Below are 13,909 nucleotides of genomic sequence, written 5' to 3' on the forward strand. Positions count from 1 at the left end.
TAGGAGAGAGATGGTGCTAGCTGGGTGGTGGCCATAGAAATGGACAGACGAGAAGGATTTGAGAAGATTCTGGATGAATTGGATGGCAAGGTAAGAAAGGGAGGCGTCAGGTCAGTCCTTTGTTTCTGTCTTGAACAGCTAAAGGTGTAGCATTGAACCAGGGAGGAGATGTGAAGAGCAGACCATGGGGTAAAGATCAGAATTTCCATTTTGAAGATTTTAGTTTGAGATTCATGTAAATTCCAAGTGGAAATCAAGCAGGTGATGATAAATTTCCGTTTGGAGTGCAGAAATAAGGCTGGAGTTATAAATATTGGAGTCGTCTTTCTAGATAGGGCTTAAAGCTATTGGATGGATGCGTGTGTTTAGTGAGAAGCAAGCCCAGGACAAAGCTCTGAAGAACCCCAGTGTTTTGGTGTTGGGTAGAGAAGGAGCTGGCAAAGGAACCTGAGAAAGAGCTGCTGGAAACCAGGAGAAAGACTGAAGCAGCTGTTAAGAGAGCCAGTGAGATGAAGAATGAGGGTCTGTTGGATTTGTAAGCTGGAGGTTCCTGATGACCTGGAGAGCAGTTGGCACGAAGTGATAGAAGCGGAAGGCAGTTGTGGATGTATTGAAGAGTGAATGAACACAACCTAGATGTCTAACAGCCTGAATGTCAGTATATTGTGATACATTTATGCATAATACTGCTCAGCATGACAGTGCACAGACTAGATTGGGGGTTGGCAAACCACAGCTCCCCAGCCAAATCTAGCCTACTGCCTGTGTTTGTTTTTTCTTTTTTTTTTTTTTGCTCCGGGCTGCATGGCTTGCCAGATCTTAGTTCCCTGACCAGGGGTTGAACCCGGGCCCATGGCAGTGAAAGCGTGGAGTCCTAACCACTGGACTGCCAGGGAATTCCCATACCACCTGTTTTTGTAAGGCCTGTGAGCAAAGAATGGTTTTTGTTTTTAAATGTTTGGAAAAAAAAAATCAAAGAATAATATTTCATGACACCTGAAAACTATATGAAATTCAGCTTTCAGTGTCCAGGAATAAAGTTTTATTGGAACATACCTAAGCTTATTCATTTGTGTATCGTCTATAGGTGCTTTGTGCTGCAGTGACAACGTTGAGTAGTTGTGACAGAGACTATCTGGCCCATAATACCTAAAATATTTATCATCTGGCTCTTTACTCACAGTTGCCAACCCCATAACTAGCCTGTCAACATGGTTTAATCTTAAGAACATAATATGGCACACAACAAAAAACTAGTTGCAGAAGAAATTGGGTACTAGTTATATCGACTTTAGCATGTAAATCAGCTCTGCAGATCTTACGGGTCATACAGATGGAGTAAAGGTGTAAAAGCACTCATGGGGATGCTGACCACAAATTTAGCACGAACGGTTGCTTTTGGGAAGAATGAGGTTGGAAAGGTACACAGGGGACTTCAGTGGTATCTGTATTGTTCCGCGCCATAGAATTCTAAAGGATATACAGCAGAGGATCAAGATCTTATAAAGCGGGTTGGTTGGTGCCTGAATATCATCTGGATGTCTTCATGCTTGAACTATTTTACATTTAAAAATTTATTTATTTATTTATTTATTTATGGCTGCGTTGGGTCTTCATCGCTGCGCGCGGGCTTTCTCTAGTTGTGGCGAGCGGGGGCTACTCTTCGTTGTGGTGTGCGGGCTTCTCATTGCAGTGGCTTCTCGTTGTGGAGCACGGGCTCTAGGCGAGCGACCTCTAGAGCACAGGCTCAGTAGTTGTGGCGCACGGGCTTAGTTGCTCTGCGGCATGTGGGATCTTCCTGGACCAGGGCTTGAACCCAGGTTCCCTGCATTGGCAGGCAGATTCTTACCCACTGCGCCACCAGGGAAGTCCTACATTTTTTAAGTGAACAAGAACCAATAAAGGATTAGTATCCAGAATATAAAGGACTTCTACAAATCAAAAAAAAAAAAAAAAAAAGAGAACCTCCTCAATAAAAAACTGATAAAAGAATATGACCAAGCTGTTCACAGAAAAAGAAACCTAAATGGCTAATGAAAATGAAAAGATGCTCATTTCACTAATAATCAGAAAATTGCAAATGAAAACAGTAATGGGATACCACTCACACCATCAGACAGGCCAGTCATTGAAAAATTTCACAAAGATACGAAGAAACAGGAACTCTCAAACTACTGGTTTGACTGAAAATTGGCACAGCGCATCTGGAGAGTGATTTGTCAGTATCCAGTAAGACTGAAGGTGAGCACACCCCAAATTCCACAGTTCGAGTTTAAGGTATTTACCTTTGAGAAATTCTGACACATGTTCATTATAGCATTGTTGAAAGGTGATACATTAGAAACTAGACATGCACCAACAGGAGAAAGGATAAATGACTTGTGAGGCAGTCATACTGTGGATAAACTATTAAAATGGTAGAGCTGTAGATATTAACATGGGTAAGTCTCAAACATAATGTTGAGTAGAAAAAGCAGCATTAAAAGGATGTGTACATTATGCCCTTTATGTAATTTTAAAAATGCAAACAACCATATATATGCTATTTATGTCTTACAATTAAAAACACATATGGTAAAGATGTTAGCATTTATTAAAACTAAGTATGGGCAAGTGCTTGTTATAGTACTCTTTGTAATTTTCTAAGAATGTTTGAAATGATTCTTAATTTAAAAATTGAGGGGGAAAGGAGTGACTGGGAGCTGAAATGAAAATACTGATAGATAAAAGAGGCAACTCTTAAAAAGTTTGGTTGTGAAAGGAAGCAGAGAGAGGAAGACAGGAGTTCCTGTCCCGTGGTTTCTATTTTCTCTCTGGAGTGTGATGCAAGGTTATCACCTGACAGTCAAGGCTGGGGCGAGAGGTTTGAGGAGAGTGGAGAGGGTGTCAGATAGTCATATTGGGGAATCGGAGCTCCTTAATTACGGAAAGATGTGTTGGCAGCCAGTGTTGGGCGTCCACTTGAGATAGTGATAGTGATTCTGTGGTGATACCCCAGTCTACACAGCTGGGCAGCTTTTTTCCAGCAAAGCTCAACTATAGGAGTACAGACACAGAAGAAAAATGAGCTCATTGTAGTCAGACAGGCTTAGGTTTTGCTGCCAGTCAGATGCGATGGCACGTGAGCAGAGAAGGGGGTCCAGGTGATAAGTACTGATTACCAGGAGCGTGGGCTGGGGTGATGGTGGGAGCGGGGTGAAGAGGAGCCCGACAGCTAGGAGGGGCTGGTGCACAGCGAAGGGGGTGCCCAGGGTCGTGGGCCTCGTGGCGAGAGCGCCATGGGGATGCTCGAGCACGGGAGCCAGAGGATCTTTGGAGCTTTGCTTTCTGAAGGGGGCTGCCTTCTCTGGGATGATGCATCCACTGAGCATCCTCTGAAGGGGCGACTGAGGAAGGGAGTCCAGTCGTTGGCGGGAGTTCGGAGCAGCTCCCGGGTGCGCGTGGAGGGCGCGCGGGATGAGGGCAGGAGGCGGTGTGGAGAGGATGAGGCCTCGAGTGACCGGAGTGTAGGGTGGGGTGAGCCTCAGTCGGGCCGGGCTTCACAGTCACAGGGAGGAATGTCATGGTCTAGAACTGCACTGTTCGGTACAGCGGTGCTGGCCACCACAGCTGTTTAAATCTAGCTGCGTTGCAAGCATGCACGAGCTCGTGTGTGCGTGGCTGGTGGCCACGGTATTGGACTGTGCACGTGGAGGGCGTTTTCTGTCTTCACAGAAAATTCTGTGGGCAGTGCTGGTCTGGGAGGAACAGGCAAGGTGCTCTTGCTTCACCTCAGGGCCCTGAGCTCTACGGGACATAAAGGGTGTGAAGTGTGGTGCGGGGCTGGGCCGGGGTGTTCAGGGCCGGGGTGTTCAGAGCCGTGTACACGTGACGGTACCTAAATCTTGACTGTTCTTCTGAAACCAAGTATAACAATTCAGTTGGAGCTGAAAACCGTAAAATAGAGTTCATCTAGCTAAAATAAGATTGTTTTATGCTGTTTTTAAATTCCTGTGTAAATGTGGAAATCATATTTCAGAGCAGGTTATTTTCTGTATGTGCTCAGTCTAAACTGGAGCGCAGACCGTGCAATGCCTGAGAACACTTCTCGTCCTCACAGCACGCTGGCAGGCTCCGACGTCAGCCGGCGAAAGTGGCTGATCCCGGGAGCAGACCACTCCATCTTCACCGGGCAGCCTCTGGACACGCGGGCCACCGGGCAGCCTCTGGACACGCGGGCCACCGGGCGGCCTCTGGACACGCGGGCCAGCGAGGCAGCCAGCCCGCCGGAGGCCACCTGCCCTCCTGGGTGAGACGGCTCCGTCGAAGATCGTACTTAGAGACGGTTAGGTTTCCTTAGGGATTTCAGTTGCCTTTCAAGGTTCAGGAAGTTGTAAAGAGCCATCTCCTCGTTCTTTTTATGTGTTAATTTTGAGGATCCGAGTTTTACTTTATTTTGAAAGGCTAGTGCTTCTCGGAGATTTTCCTTTTGTAGGCCTTGCAGAGCTGTCTCCACCTGTGCCGCTGGCATAGTGGTGTGCCCTGTGCACGGGCTTACAGTTAGGACAAGAGGTTGATCCTCACCCTCCAGATAGCTGAGCCCCCATGAGCGACCTCGTTCATGTACTCCAGAGTGCCCTATAAATATTACATTTCTGTATGCTCTAGGCTGTGAAAAGGATTGGGAAGCACTGGTCTGTTATATACAGGCTCAATTTTATTGAATTGCCTTGTAAAGCATACATACTCGTTGTGGAGGAACTGTCAACCCTCATGTTATTCCCCTAGTAATCCCAGTAAACCATCTTAGTTCAGGCTGCTACAACAAGTTACCCTTGACTGGGTGGCTTAAGCAGCAAACAGTTATGTCCTACAGTTCTGGAGGTGGGCAGTCTGAGGTCAGGGTCCTGGTTGGGTCCTGGTTCTGTCCTCACGTGGCCTTTCTTTGGTGCATGTGTGCAGGGAGAGATCAAGATGTCTCTTCCTTATTTTGTAAGGGCACTAATCCCAGCTTGGGGGCTTTACCCTCATGATCTCATCAAAACCTAATCACCTCCAAAAGGTGAGGACAAGAATGCATCATAAGAATTGCATTCAACGTAAGAATTTTGGGGAGACACAAATATTCCGTTCATAGCACCGTGTGTCTTAAAATTATTATTTAAGGTACCATTCTCCTCTGGAAAAGGATCCTTCACCTGGAAGTTCACCAACAAGTTTATTGATAAAAAAACAAAGAGACACTTCAGACACACCAATCATGAAAGCTTTGAAAGAACTTGATGAAGAAAAAGTATTTAAAAATTGGGGCACACAGACAGAGAAAGAGGATACCTCAAATAGTAAGTATTTTATTCCTTGTTTGATAGAAATATAGATATATAGATCTCTTCCCCTTTCTCCCCCAATTATATTACCTTCTTAAAATGAAATGCCTCAAGTAATAAAATAAAAGGTTAAATTTATTTTTATGCTGTTTCGGCCCCATAGCAGACAGTTGAATCCCCTAGTTGTTAATTTTTTTTTAAGTAATTAATTAATTAATTTGGCTATGACGGGTCTTAGTTGCAACACGTGGGATCTTCATTGAGGCACGTGGGATCTTTTGTTGCGACGTGCTGGCTCTTCATTGTGGCGCACGGGCTTCTCTCTAGTTGTGACGTGCGGGTTTTCTCTCTAGTTGTGGCGCTCAGGCTCCAGGGCGTGTGAGCCCAGTAGTTGTGGCACGCCGACTTAGTTGCCCCGCGGCATGTGGGATCTTAGTTCCCCGACCAGGGATCGAACCCCCATCCCCTGCATTGGAAGGTGGGTTCTTTACCACTGGACCACCAGGGAAGTCCCCCTCAGTTGTTAATTTATCATTGTCATCACATACGTACCTTTTCAAATGACATATTATGTTCTGATTATTAAAGATTTACGTGGCATTCTTAAGGATATTTGAAAACTTTCCATATCAATTTGTCTTACTTGCACACGTCAAAAAGTTATGACAGGCATTTGGTGTTCATAAAGTGAGATGTGACATTTCCTACTCTCCCTTTCTTGGTTACTGAGCATCTATCCGTAGGACAAGAAGTATGTTGAATGCTGTTTATTTCACAGGTCCAGGCACTTGTACTTGCTCTGGTGCTTATTTGGTTGGGCCTGCTAATTACGTCATTAACATCTTTGGCATTGCATTTCCAAAGCAGTATCCGCTAGTAAATAAATTAGTGACCTGCTTTCTAAAAATAAACTTGAAAAATCACCTTGAATGCCAGTTGTAAACAGAGAACCAGAATGAATTCATTAAAAACTCCCACGTTTTTGTTCATCAAGCATTTTTTAGCATTGTAATGTGGTGCATTTTGCAAGTAATCATTATAATCTAGATGGTGAGAAGAATTGCTTGCTTGGTGTAACCATCTGTTAATAAAAAGCAGATAACTGAAGCTAGGTTTGTTTTGGTTTTTTGTTTTTCTTTTTTTACATTTTTCTCTTACAGAATTAGTGACTCCTCGGCTAACTGACACTTCAGTCAATGCAAGTCGGTCCCCAGAGAAAGGTGCCCAGCAAAGACAAAAGAGATTTAATTCTGCTTCACAGAGATCGTCATCTTTACCACCTTCAAATCGTAAATCAAGTACTCCAAGTAAGAGTTAGAGGTTTATGTCTCTTGGGCTTGGCAGAGTGGCATCTGAGCCATACACACTGTTTGATGCTTTCTGTGTCCCTTACTCTCTTCCTAGCACCTCGTACAGTGCTCTGAACACAGAATCCCTAAATTCGATCTTGTTCAATAACACCATCTGATTGCACAGTTACTATGACTGTAACTGAAGAATTCTCACCATTTATCAAAGTGAGATTTTTGAGTGTGTGCCGCAAATGTTTTGCAACTAATACCACTTCACAGTTTTTGAGACAAGCTCAACTAGATATTTTGACAACTATCAAATTAAACAGTAGTTCAAACAAATTAAACTAGCCTGAAAAATGATGTTTTTTTCCATATATTTACCTAAGATTACTCAGCATTAGTCACCTTTTTCTTTAGCCAATTATAAGTATGGTCTTAAAGTTAAGCACTGGGCTTCTGTATCCTTATTTTCCATTTCCATAACTGCTGGGGAGATTTGTGTGTGACTGTGTTATTAGGAATGTTCACTAGTGCACTGGTGTTTCCATCTTATTTCCAGTCGACTTCTAAAATCCTGAAAAACCAGTTTTGAGTCAGAGCGCTGCAACTACAGTCTGATACACTAAAATCTTGCCGGTGGTTTCCTCTAGATGTTAGGATTATGAACTATTTCTACTTTGTATACTCTTATTTATCTTTGAAAAAGTTTTACAATGAAAATGTATTCTTAGTTAGAAATAAGGTACTGAAAAAGAAGCTATGCTCTGCCAGCCTAGCACATACATAGAAGGAACACACTGTCTCCTCTTCGTTTTCCTCTGTAGCAAAAAGAGAGATTATGTTAACACCAGTGACTGTGGCTTATAGTCCAAAGCGATCCCCTAAAGAAAATTTGTCCCCAGGATTTAGTCATCTACTTAGCAAAAATGAAAGCAGCCCGATTCGGTAAGTTCTCTAAAATTGTTGAATAAAATATATATAGTATTGATTTTTTTTAAATGTCAACTTATGCCTCTGGCTGTCACTAATTTTTCAGTTGTTAATGTGGATTCTGTGGATTTAAATCATTTAAATAAATGTCATACTAAAAATAAAAAAGTACTATAATATGTGAAAACAGTTTTTAAGGATGTAAACTGGCTACTATAAAATTTAAATACTGCCTCAGAACCTCTTCCAGCTTTTGGATATAGAATGATAATTCTTTGTTTTCCTGAAAAGGTATAAGATACAGGGAAAATTGGGGGCCATTTGTACAAGGAAGTGGACTGTCCTGGTGTGGCCCTGTCACTGAACATAAGCTTACCTGTGCTCCTGAGAAAGTTGTCCTCCCTGAAGTGTGGCTGGGAGTGTGTGCTGTGCTGGGAAGACCACTGACTCCTAAGACAGGAGAGCTGGTGGCCCAGCTCCGTCAGGCTCGTGGGGAAAATTACTGAAGCACATTGAACCTCAGTTTCCTCTTCTATAAAAAGGGGATTATAATGCCTACCTGCTTATTTCATATGGTTGTTAAAAAGATCAGTTGAGATAATGTATTGGTAAATGCTTTAAGTCGCCAGTATGTAAATATAATTTTGTGTTAGAAAATATAAATTAGGGCCTCCCTGGTGGCGCAGTGGTTGGGAGTCCGCCTGCCGATGCAGGGGATACGGGTTCGTGCCCCGATCCGGGAGGATCCCATATGCCGCGGAGCGGCTGGGCCCGTGGGCCATGGCCGCTGGGCCTGTGCGTCCGGAGCCTGTGCTCCGCAGCGGGAGAGGCCACAGCAGTGAGAGGCCCGCGTACCGCAAAAAAAAAAAAAAAAAAAAAAAAAAAAAAAAAAAAAAGAAAATATAAATTAAATTTCAGTTTTAAAAAATTATTTGACCACCTTTCTCTTTTAAAAATATGTGAGTATGTAAGTTAACTGGATGCCAGCTCATCTTTCTCGTGGAGATAGGGAACATCAGTTAACACTTTTTTTCTCACAAGTAACTTGCTTCATTCAATAGATTTGATATACTTTTGGATGATTTAGATACTGTTCCTGTGTCTACAGTACAACGTCCCAATCCAAGGAAACAACTCCAGTTTCTTCCTCTAGATGACTCAGAAGGTACCTTTTCCTAAAAAAATGATCAGTTATGGTTTTAGTCTTTCATTTTGTGAGTTTCTGGTATCTTTTCAAGGTTCTAAATGTCATTATATCCTGCACTTAAATCTTTTTTTACCCAAGGGCCTCTAAAAATAAGCATTTGTGACACTCATATATTGTGTCAGTGTTGTTATCCTCATTGGAAAGTTGGGAAACCGAGGTACAGGGGATGTTAATGTTTAATTACCAGGGCCATACTGTTCAGTTTTTTATATTCTGTAACTTATATGCACCTTCTTTTTTCTCATTTATATTTTAAGTTTCTTTTTCTCATTTATCTTATAAAGTTATAAGATAATGTATGTGAAATCACTTGGGTAGGCCCTTAAAATACTAACTCTGTAATGTTGGTATATGTCCACTAAATGTGTTGTTTAGTTTTTAAACTTTTTTTTTTGCTTTAAGTTTATTTAGGGAAGTTGTTAAGATTGTCAAACGGAGGGCAGGGCTTTTAGAATTCTGTGGAGAAGAAAACTGAGTATATATGATTCATTATGTATCTCTTTTCATTACATTTTTTTGGGCCGTGTAGCAGCCATTTCCAGAAAGTGAAGTTGGGTAACATATTTAGTATGTACATGCTCTGCTGGAAGAGTTGATAAGAAATAAAAGAAATTTCTTTTCTCTCTGACAGAAAAAAAATACTCAGAAAAAACCACTGACATCCATGTTAATCATAGCTCTTCCCCCGAACCGTTGCCAAGTGGAGTGAAGAAAGTCTCTGTGAGATCAGCCTGGGAGAAGAATAAATCAGTTAGCTATGAGCAGTGTAAGCCTGCCTACGTACCACCACAGGGCAATGATTTTGAGTATACAGCAAAAATTAGGACCCTAGCTGAAACGGAACGGTTTTTTGATGAACTTACAAAAGAAAAAGACCAGGTAAAAACAAACATAAAAAAATGTCTTAAATCTTTTTCTGTACTTAATGCTTATGTCTGAGGAATAGTCAGAAGGGAATTATTGTGTCAAACCCAGGAAGTTACTGTGGATGCCACACAAAGCCGCACTAGAAACGTGTGTGAGCCAAGCTGTTGTTACTAATTGTGACAGAGGAAACTTATGTGAAGTTGAGATGGACAAGAAAATACTAGGCTGAAGTCTTTTCTTTCCATTCTGTTATAAACCTCCCTGCCACTAATTAGAATTCTCCTATTTTTATTTAAACATTTTTTTGTGTTAACAGATTGAGGCAGCACTAAGCCGAATGCCTTCTACTGGAGGACGAATCACTCTGCAGACAAGATTGAATCAGGTGAAGTGTCTTACCCTGAGTCTGCTTTGGAGGCTTGATGCTAGTCAGTGCTCCATTTAACCACGATGATTTTTTAATATCACAGTTTTTAGGCACACTGAAACAGTCGGTCAAAACTTTTAGCCTTTACAGGAAGTGTTTGGTAATGATAGCACATTTTATAACTGCATGCTAGCTTTCAGGAGCAAAAAGCGACTTTACCTTTATACTTCTAAGAAAAAGGTGTTCATGCCATCATGTTTTCAAGAAACTAACTTGGGAGCAAATGGCAATATGTCTATTAACAGATTTTACGTTTTTAAGGCTCTCACGTTAAATCTCCCTTTTTTGTGTTTGTTTTTTTCTCCCCAATCTGCAATTTATTTCTGAACCCCTTTCCATTTAGTAGACATATAAGACAGTGGCACTTTGCGACTGGAATAGATGTGAGGTTCAAAAGAGAGGTGTGATTCCATTATTGAGCAGGAGATGGTGCGGGCGAAGTGGGCCGTGTACATCTTTTTTAGTTGCTTTTCAAAGAGAATTAAAATGCATGAAACCATGGAACATTTTAAATCTCTTTTTGTAACATTTTAAACATAACAGCAATGATATGTCTCTTATATAACTGCAAGCTTTGGCTTTTCAATGCCTTAATGTCAGGAAAAGTTCAGTTTCAGATTGATCTGTGAGAAAGACACACAGAAAATAGCAGAGGTCTTTTTCTAGGGCCTGTATCCTTAACTTCTCTTTTTTTCTGACTTTCTTTCGTTGTTTTTGTTGTTCTGAACGTTTTTATTCAATAATTTGTAAAAGTCAACACATGAAATTCATTTTAAAATAGTTTACTGGGGGGACTTCCCTGGTGGTCCAGTGGTTAAGACTCCATGCTTCCAATGCAGGGGGTGCAGGTTCGATCCCTGGTCGGGGAACTAAGATATCCCGCATGCCGCGAGGTGCAGCCAAACAAACAAATAAATAAATAAAAATAAAACAGTTTACTGGGAAAGCAGAAGGAAAACTTGTTCATACTCTAATTCTAAATGTATCTGAAACTTTTGTTTAATATGTTTTTTTACATAATGATGATAAGCTCTTAAAATAAGACTTAAAGGGCCCTAGGTTCTGTTCATCTATGTCAAAGCTATTTCAATCCAGTAAGAAGACAAATGGCAGCAAAAAAGGGCTGAGGATGCTTGTGTATGATTCATAAGTAAAAAAGGTAAAATTGGGCAAAAAATATTGAAAAATGCTTGGCCTCACCAATGAGTAAAAAAACCCCACACATTTAAACAAAAGCATCATTTTTAAACTATCACATTGGCAGGTATTTAAAAAAAAAAAACAAACAAAAAAAACACCAGAACCTGGGCTAGGGAAAAGCTTATCCTTGTACACGCGAGTGGAAGGAGAAAGACTTTCTGGAGTTTAGCTTGACATGTATCCAAAGCTTTAAAATCTTACATTTCTTTGGACCTAGCATTTTTACTTTTGGGAATGATTCCTAAGGCAGTGTTTATAGGTCTGTGTAGAGGTATGTTTCAGAATATATATTGCAGCATTATTTGTGATATATGAAATTAGAAGCAACCTAAATTTCAACTAAAAGATTCTTGATTAAATATGGTATATCTGATGGAATATTGCACATTAATTTACAATGATGTCATAAAGTATATTCCATAACAAGAAAAGTTAAATTGAAAAACATTCTGAAGTAGAGTTTGATTCTGATTTTATTTTTCTTGAAAATGGTGTTCCTGTCTGCAGAAAAAAACAGGAAAGGGGAACAGTGGTTATTTGTTACTTCTTTCTCGTCTGTCTTCTAAAAATTCTAAAATGAACGTGTAATTTTTTTTACAATTTAAAGTTGTTGAAGAGAAAATTTTTAAGTTTTATTTCAGGATACCATTGGAGTTAATAGCTAATAAAGTATCTAAAATGATGAATATATATTCCAGGTACTATTTAACAGTAGTACTATTTATTTAAAAATAGCATTTGTTACACTGACTCATTGTGAAATATCTTGTTTCTTGGAAAAGTCTCCTCCAGCGTTTTTCCTCTTTTTCAACCTAGAAATTTTTGTCAGAAGAAAGTTATTTGATATACTTGTAAGTGGGCTACGGCACCAGTCAGATGTGTCCGTTTCTTCTGGCGAAACGTGTGAAGAAACTTCTAGGTTCCTCTTGTACTGTTCTCAGTTCAACGGAGTCAAATAATTCTCTCCTTCTATTTAAAGATAAGCAGTTATCTTGAATGGTTGAAAAGTTGATTTATGTTTAGTTTAAAAGAAATAATGTAAATGACGATTTGTGTAAAAACCAAAATGATTGTAATTTTGATGTTTATACTTGCTCTTTTGCTGAAAGAAAAGTCATTTTGGTGGTAATTATAGAGTCGGTGGACTTGATGTAGAATTCTAATTAAGTTTTTTCCATGATTTTCACCCAGGAAGCCTTGGAAGATCGTTTGGAGAAGATTAATCGAGAGCTGGGTTCAGTTCGTATGACATTAAAGAAATTTCATGTTTTGCGCACCTCTGCAAATCTTTGAGATTTGTAGCCATTAAATTTTGAGACAGTTTTGTTTGCACTAATGTGTAATTATGCACTCAGAAAAGGCAAACTATTTTATACTGTTTATAAGCTTTCACACAGTAGTTTTACAATCATGCTATTCTTTACACTTGCTATTTTATACTTCAAATGGCCACATATTTTCAAGATATTTTTGTTATGCTCAGGAATCTCTTGTATATTTTACTATTTAAAAAGTATTATTTTTAAATAGTATATGTATCCAATTTATATCAAGAATAAGGAAATGTAAATAGGGGAGACAGCTTTGTTTCTAAACAAATAGTGTTATCCTTTTACCATTAACTTTGCACACCAATTTTATAAACTTGTTCTACGTTGTGAATATGATTCTTTTATTTTTAAATAAATGCCTAAGAACAGCTTCCGTAATGATAGACTAAATACATGCTGAATGCAAAAAAAAAAAAAAAAAAACCAAAAAACAGCATACCCTGGATTTAGTTGTGTTGAAGTTTTTTAAAAATAGTAGTAATGTAATTCGTGTTTGAACCGTGTCTTAGAGTGAATATTGGAATAGTTAATAATGGAAATGTTGGAAATAATGGAATATTGGAAAGCTTTGAAAGTAAGAATATCTCATTTTGTTTCCCTTAAACTTCGTTATTTGTAAGAAAGAAAAATGATAGAGATGTAATTCTCTAATTTTGTGATAGATGTAGTACTTTTCAGAAAAGTTTAACAACTGGGGAGTTGTACCTTTCTGCCCATCATTCTGAATGTAATTTGTGTCCCGCCCTTGACAATGAGGTGATAAAGCTTTGATGGAAATATAGGCCACCACTCAGTGAGGTTGTAAGAGCAACCCCAGTTTCCTCAGTGTACGTGGCCTCAGCTGTCAGATCGTCATGAAGACATTTTTAATCTCCCTCCCCCACCCCGCCAAAAAGAAAAATAAATACTCCCATATTAGCTGCTGTAAGAACAGTAGGTTGAGATGAGAGCAACCTTCCCTGCTTGTTACTGGACAGGGAACGTGTCTAGATAGAGCTCGGTGCCTTTCGCGTGGCCTTGCTGGAGGGCTCCAGCGCGCTGCCTTGGCAATGCCTCCTGGCTCTCAGAAGTAGCACGTGGGCAGGAAGCTGTGCTCTGATCGGGAGCGTAGCAGGTAGAGGTCCTGACTTCTGGTCAGGTCCAGGCTGCTTAGCTGCCCACTTTTTGGTGGCCAGTCAGAACCCAGTGCCCACATATTCAAGCTCTGTATGTGTTGACAAACAGACTCATTCCAAACTTTCACCATTGATTCCCACTGATTCCGGTTTTACAGTTTGGTTTACTTTTGAGCTTTTTCTCCTTCTGTGGCTCTTGATAGCATGTAGTTATACTGAGTCAAGCCACCC

At 40.3% G+C, this 13,909-nt stretch overlaps 1 protein-coding gene across 1 annotated transcript in view; it reads left to right on the forward strand.

Annotated features, from left to right (window-relative positions):
• MPHOSPH9 (M-phase phosphoprotein 9) overlaps positions 1 to 13,569 on the forward strand; it is a gene marked incomplete at its 5' end in the record, with an annotated part of 50,027 nt that extends 36,458 nt beyond the window's left edge. Inside the window, 8 exons of the mRNA XM_079717272.1 lie at positions 4,100 to 4,288; positions 5,146 to 5,321; positions 6,473 to 6,613; positions 7,426 to 7,546; positions 8,593 to 8,696; positions 9,370 to 9,617; positions 9,922 to 9,990; positions 12,424 to 13,569. Of these exons, the coding sequence (XP_079573398.1) occupies positions 4,100 to 4,288; positions 5,146 to 5,321; positions 6,473 to 6,613; positions 7,426 to 7,546; positions 8,593 to 8,696; positions 9,370 to 9,617; positions 9,922 to 9,990; positions 12,424 to 12,525 (1,150 nt within the window). The 3' untranslated portion in view covers positions 12,526 to 13,569. The remainder of the gene's footprint in view (positions 1 to 4,099; positions 4,289 to 5,145; positions 5,322 to 6,472; positions 6,614 to 7,425; positions 7,547 to 8,592; positions 8,697 to 9,369; positions 9,618 to 9,921; positions 9,991 to 12,423) is intronic.
• Positions 13,570 to 13,909: the final 340 nt, after the last annotated feature.

Source organism: Hyperoodon ampullatus (genome assembly GCF_949752795.1).
Source record: "Hyperoodon ampullatus genome assembly, chromosome: 13".
NCBI lineage: Eukaryota > Metazoa > Chordata > Mammalia > Artiodactyla > Ziphiidae > Hyperoodon > Hyperoodon ampullatus.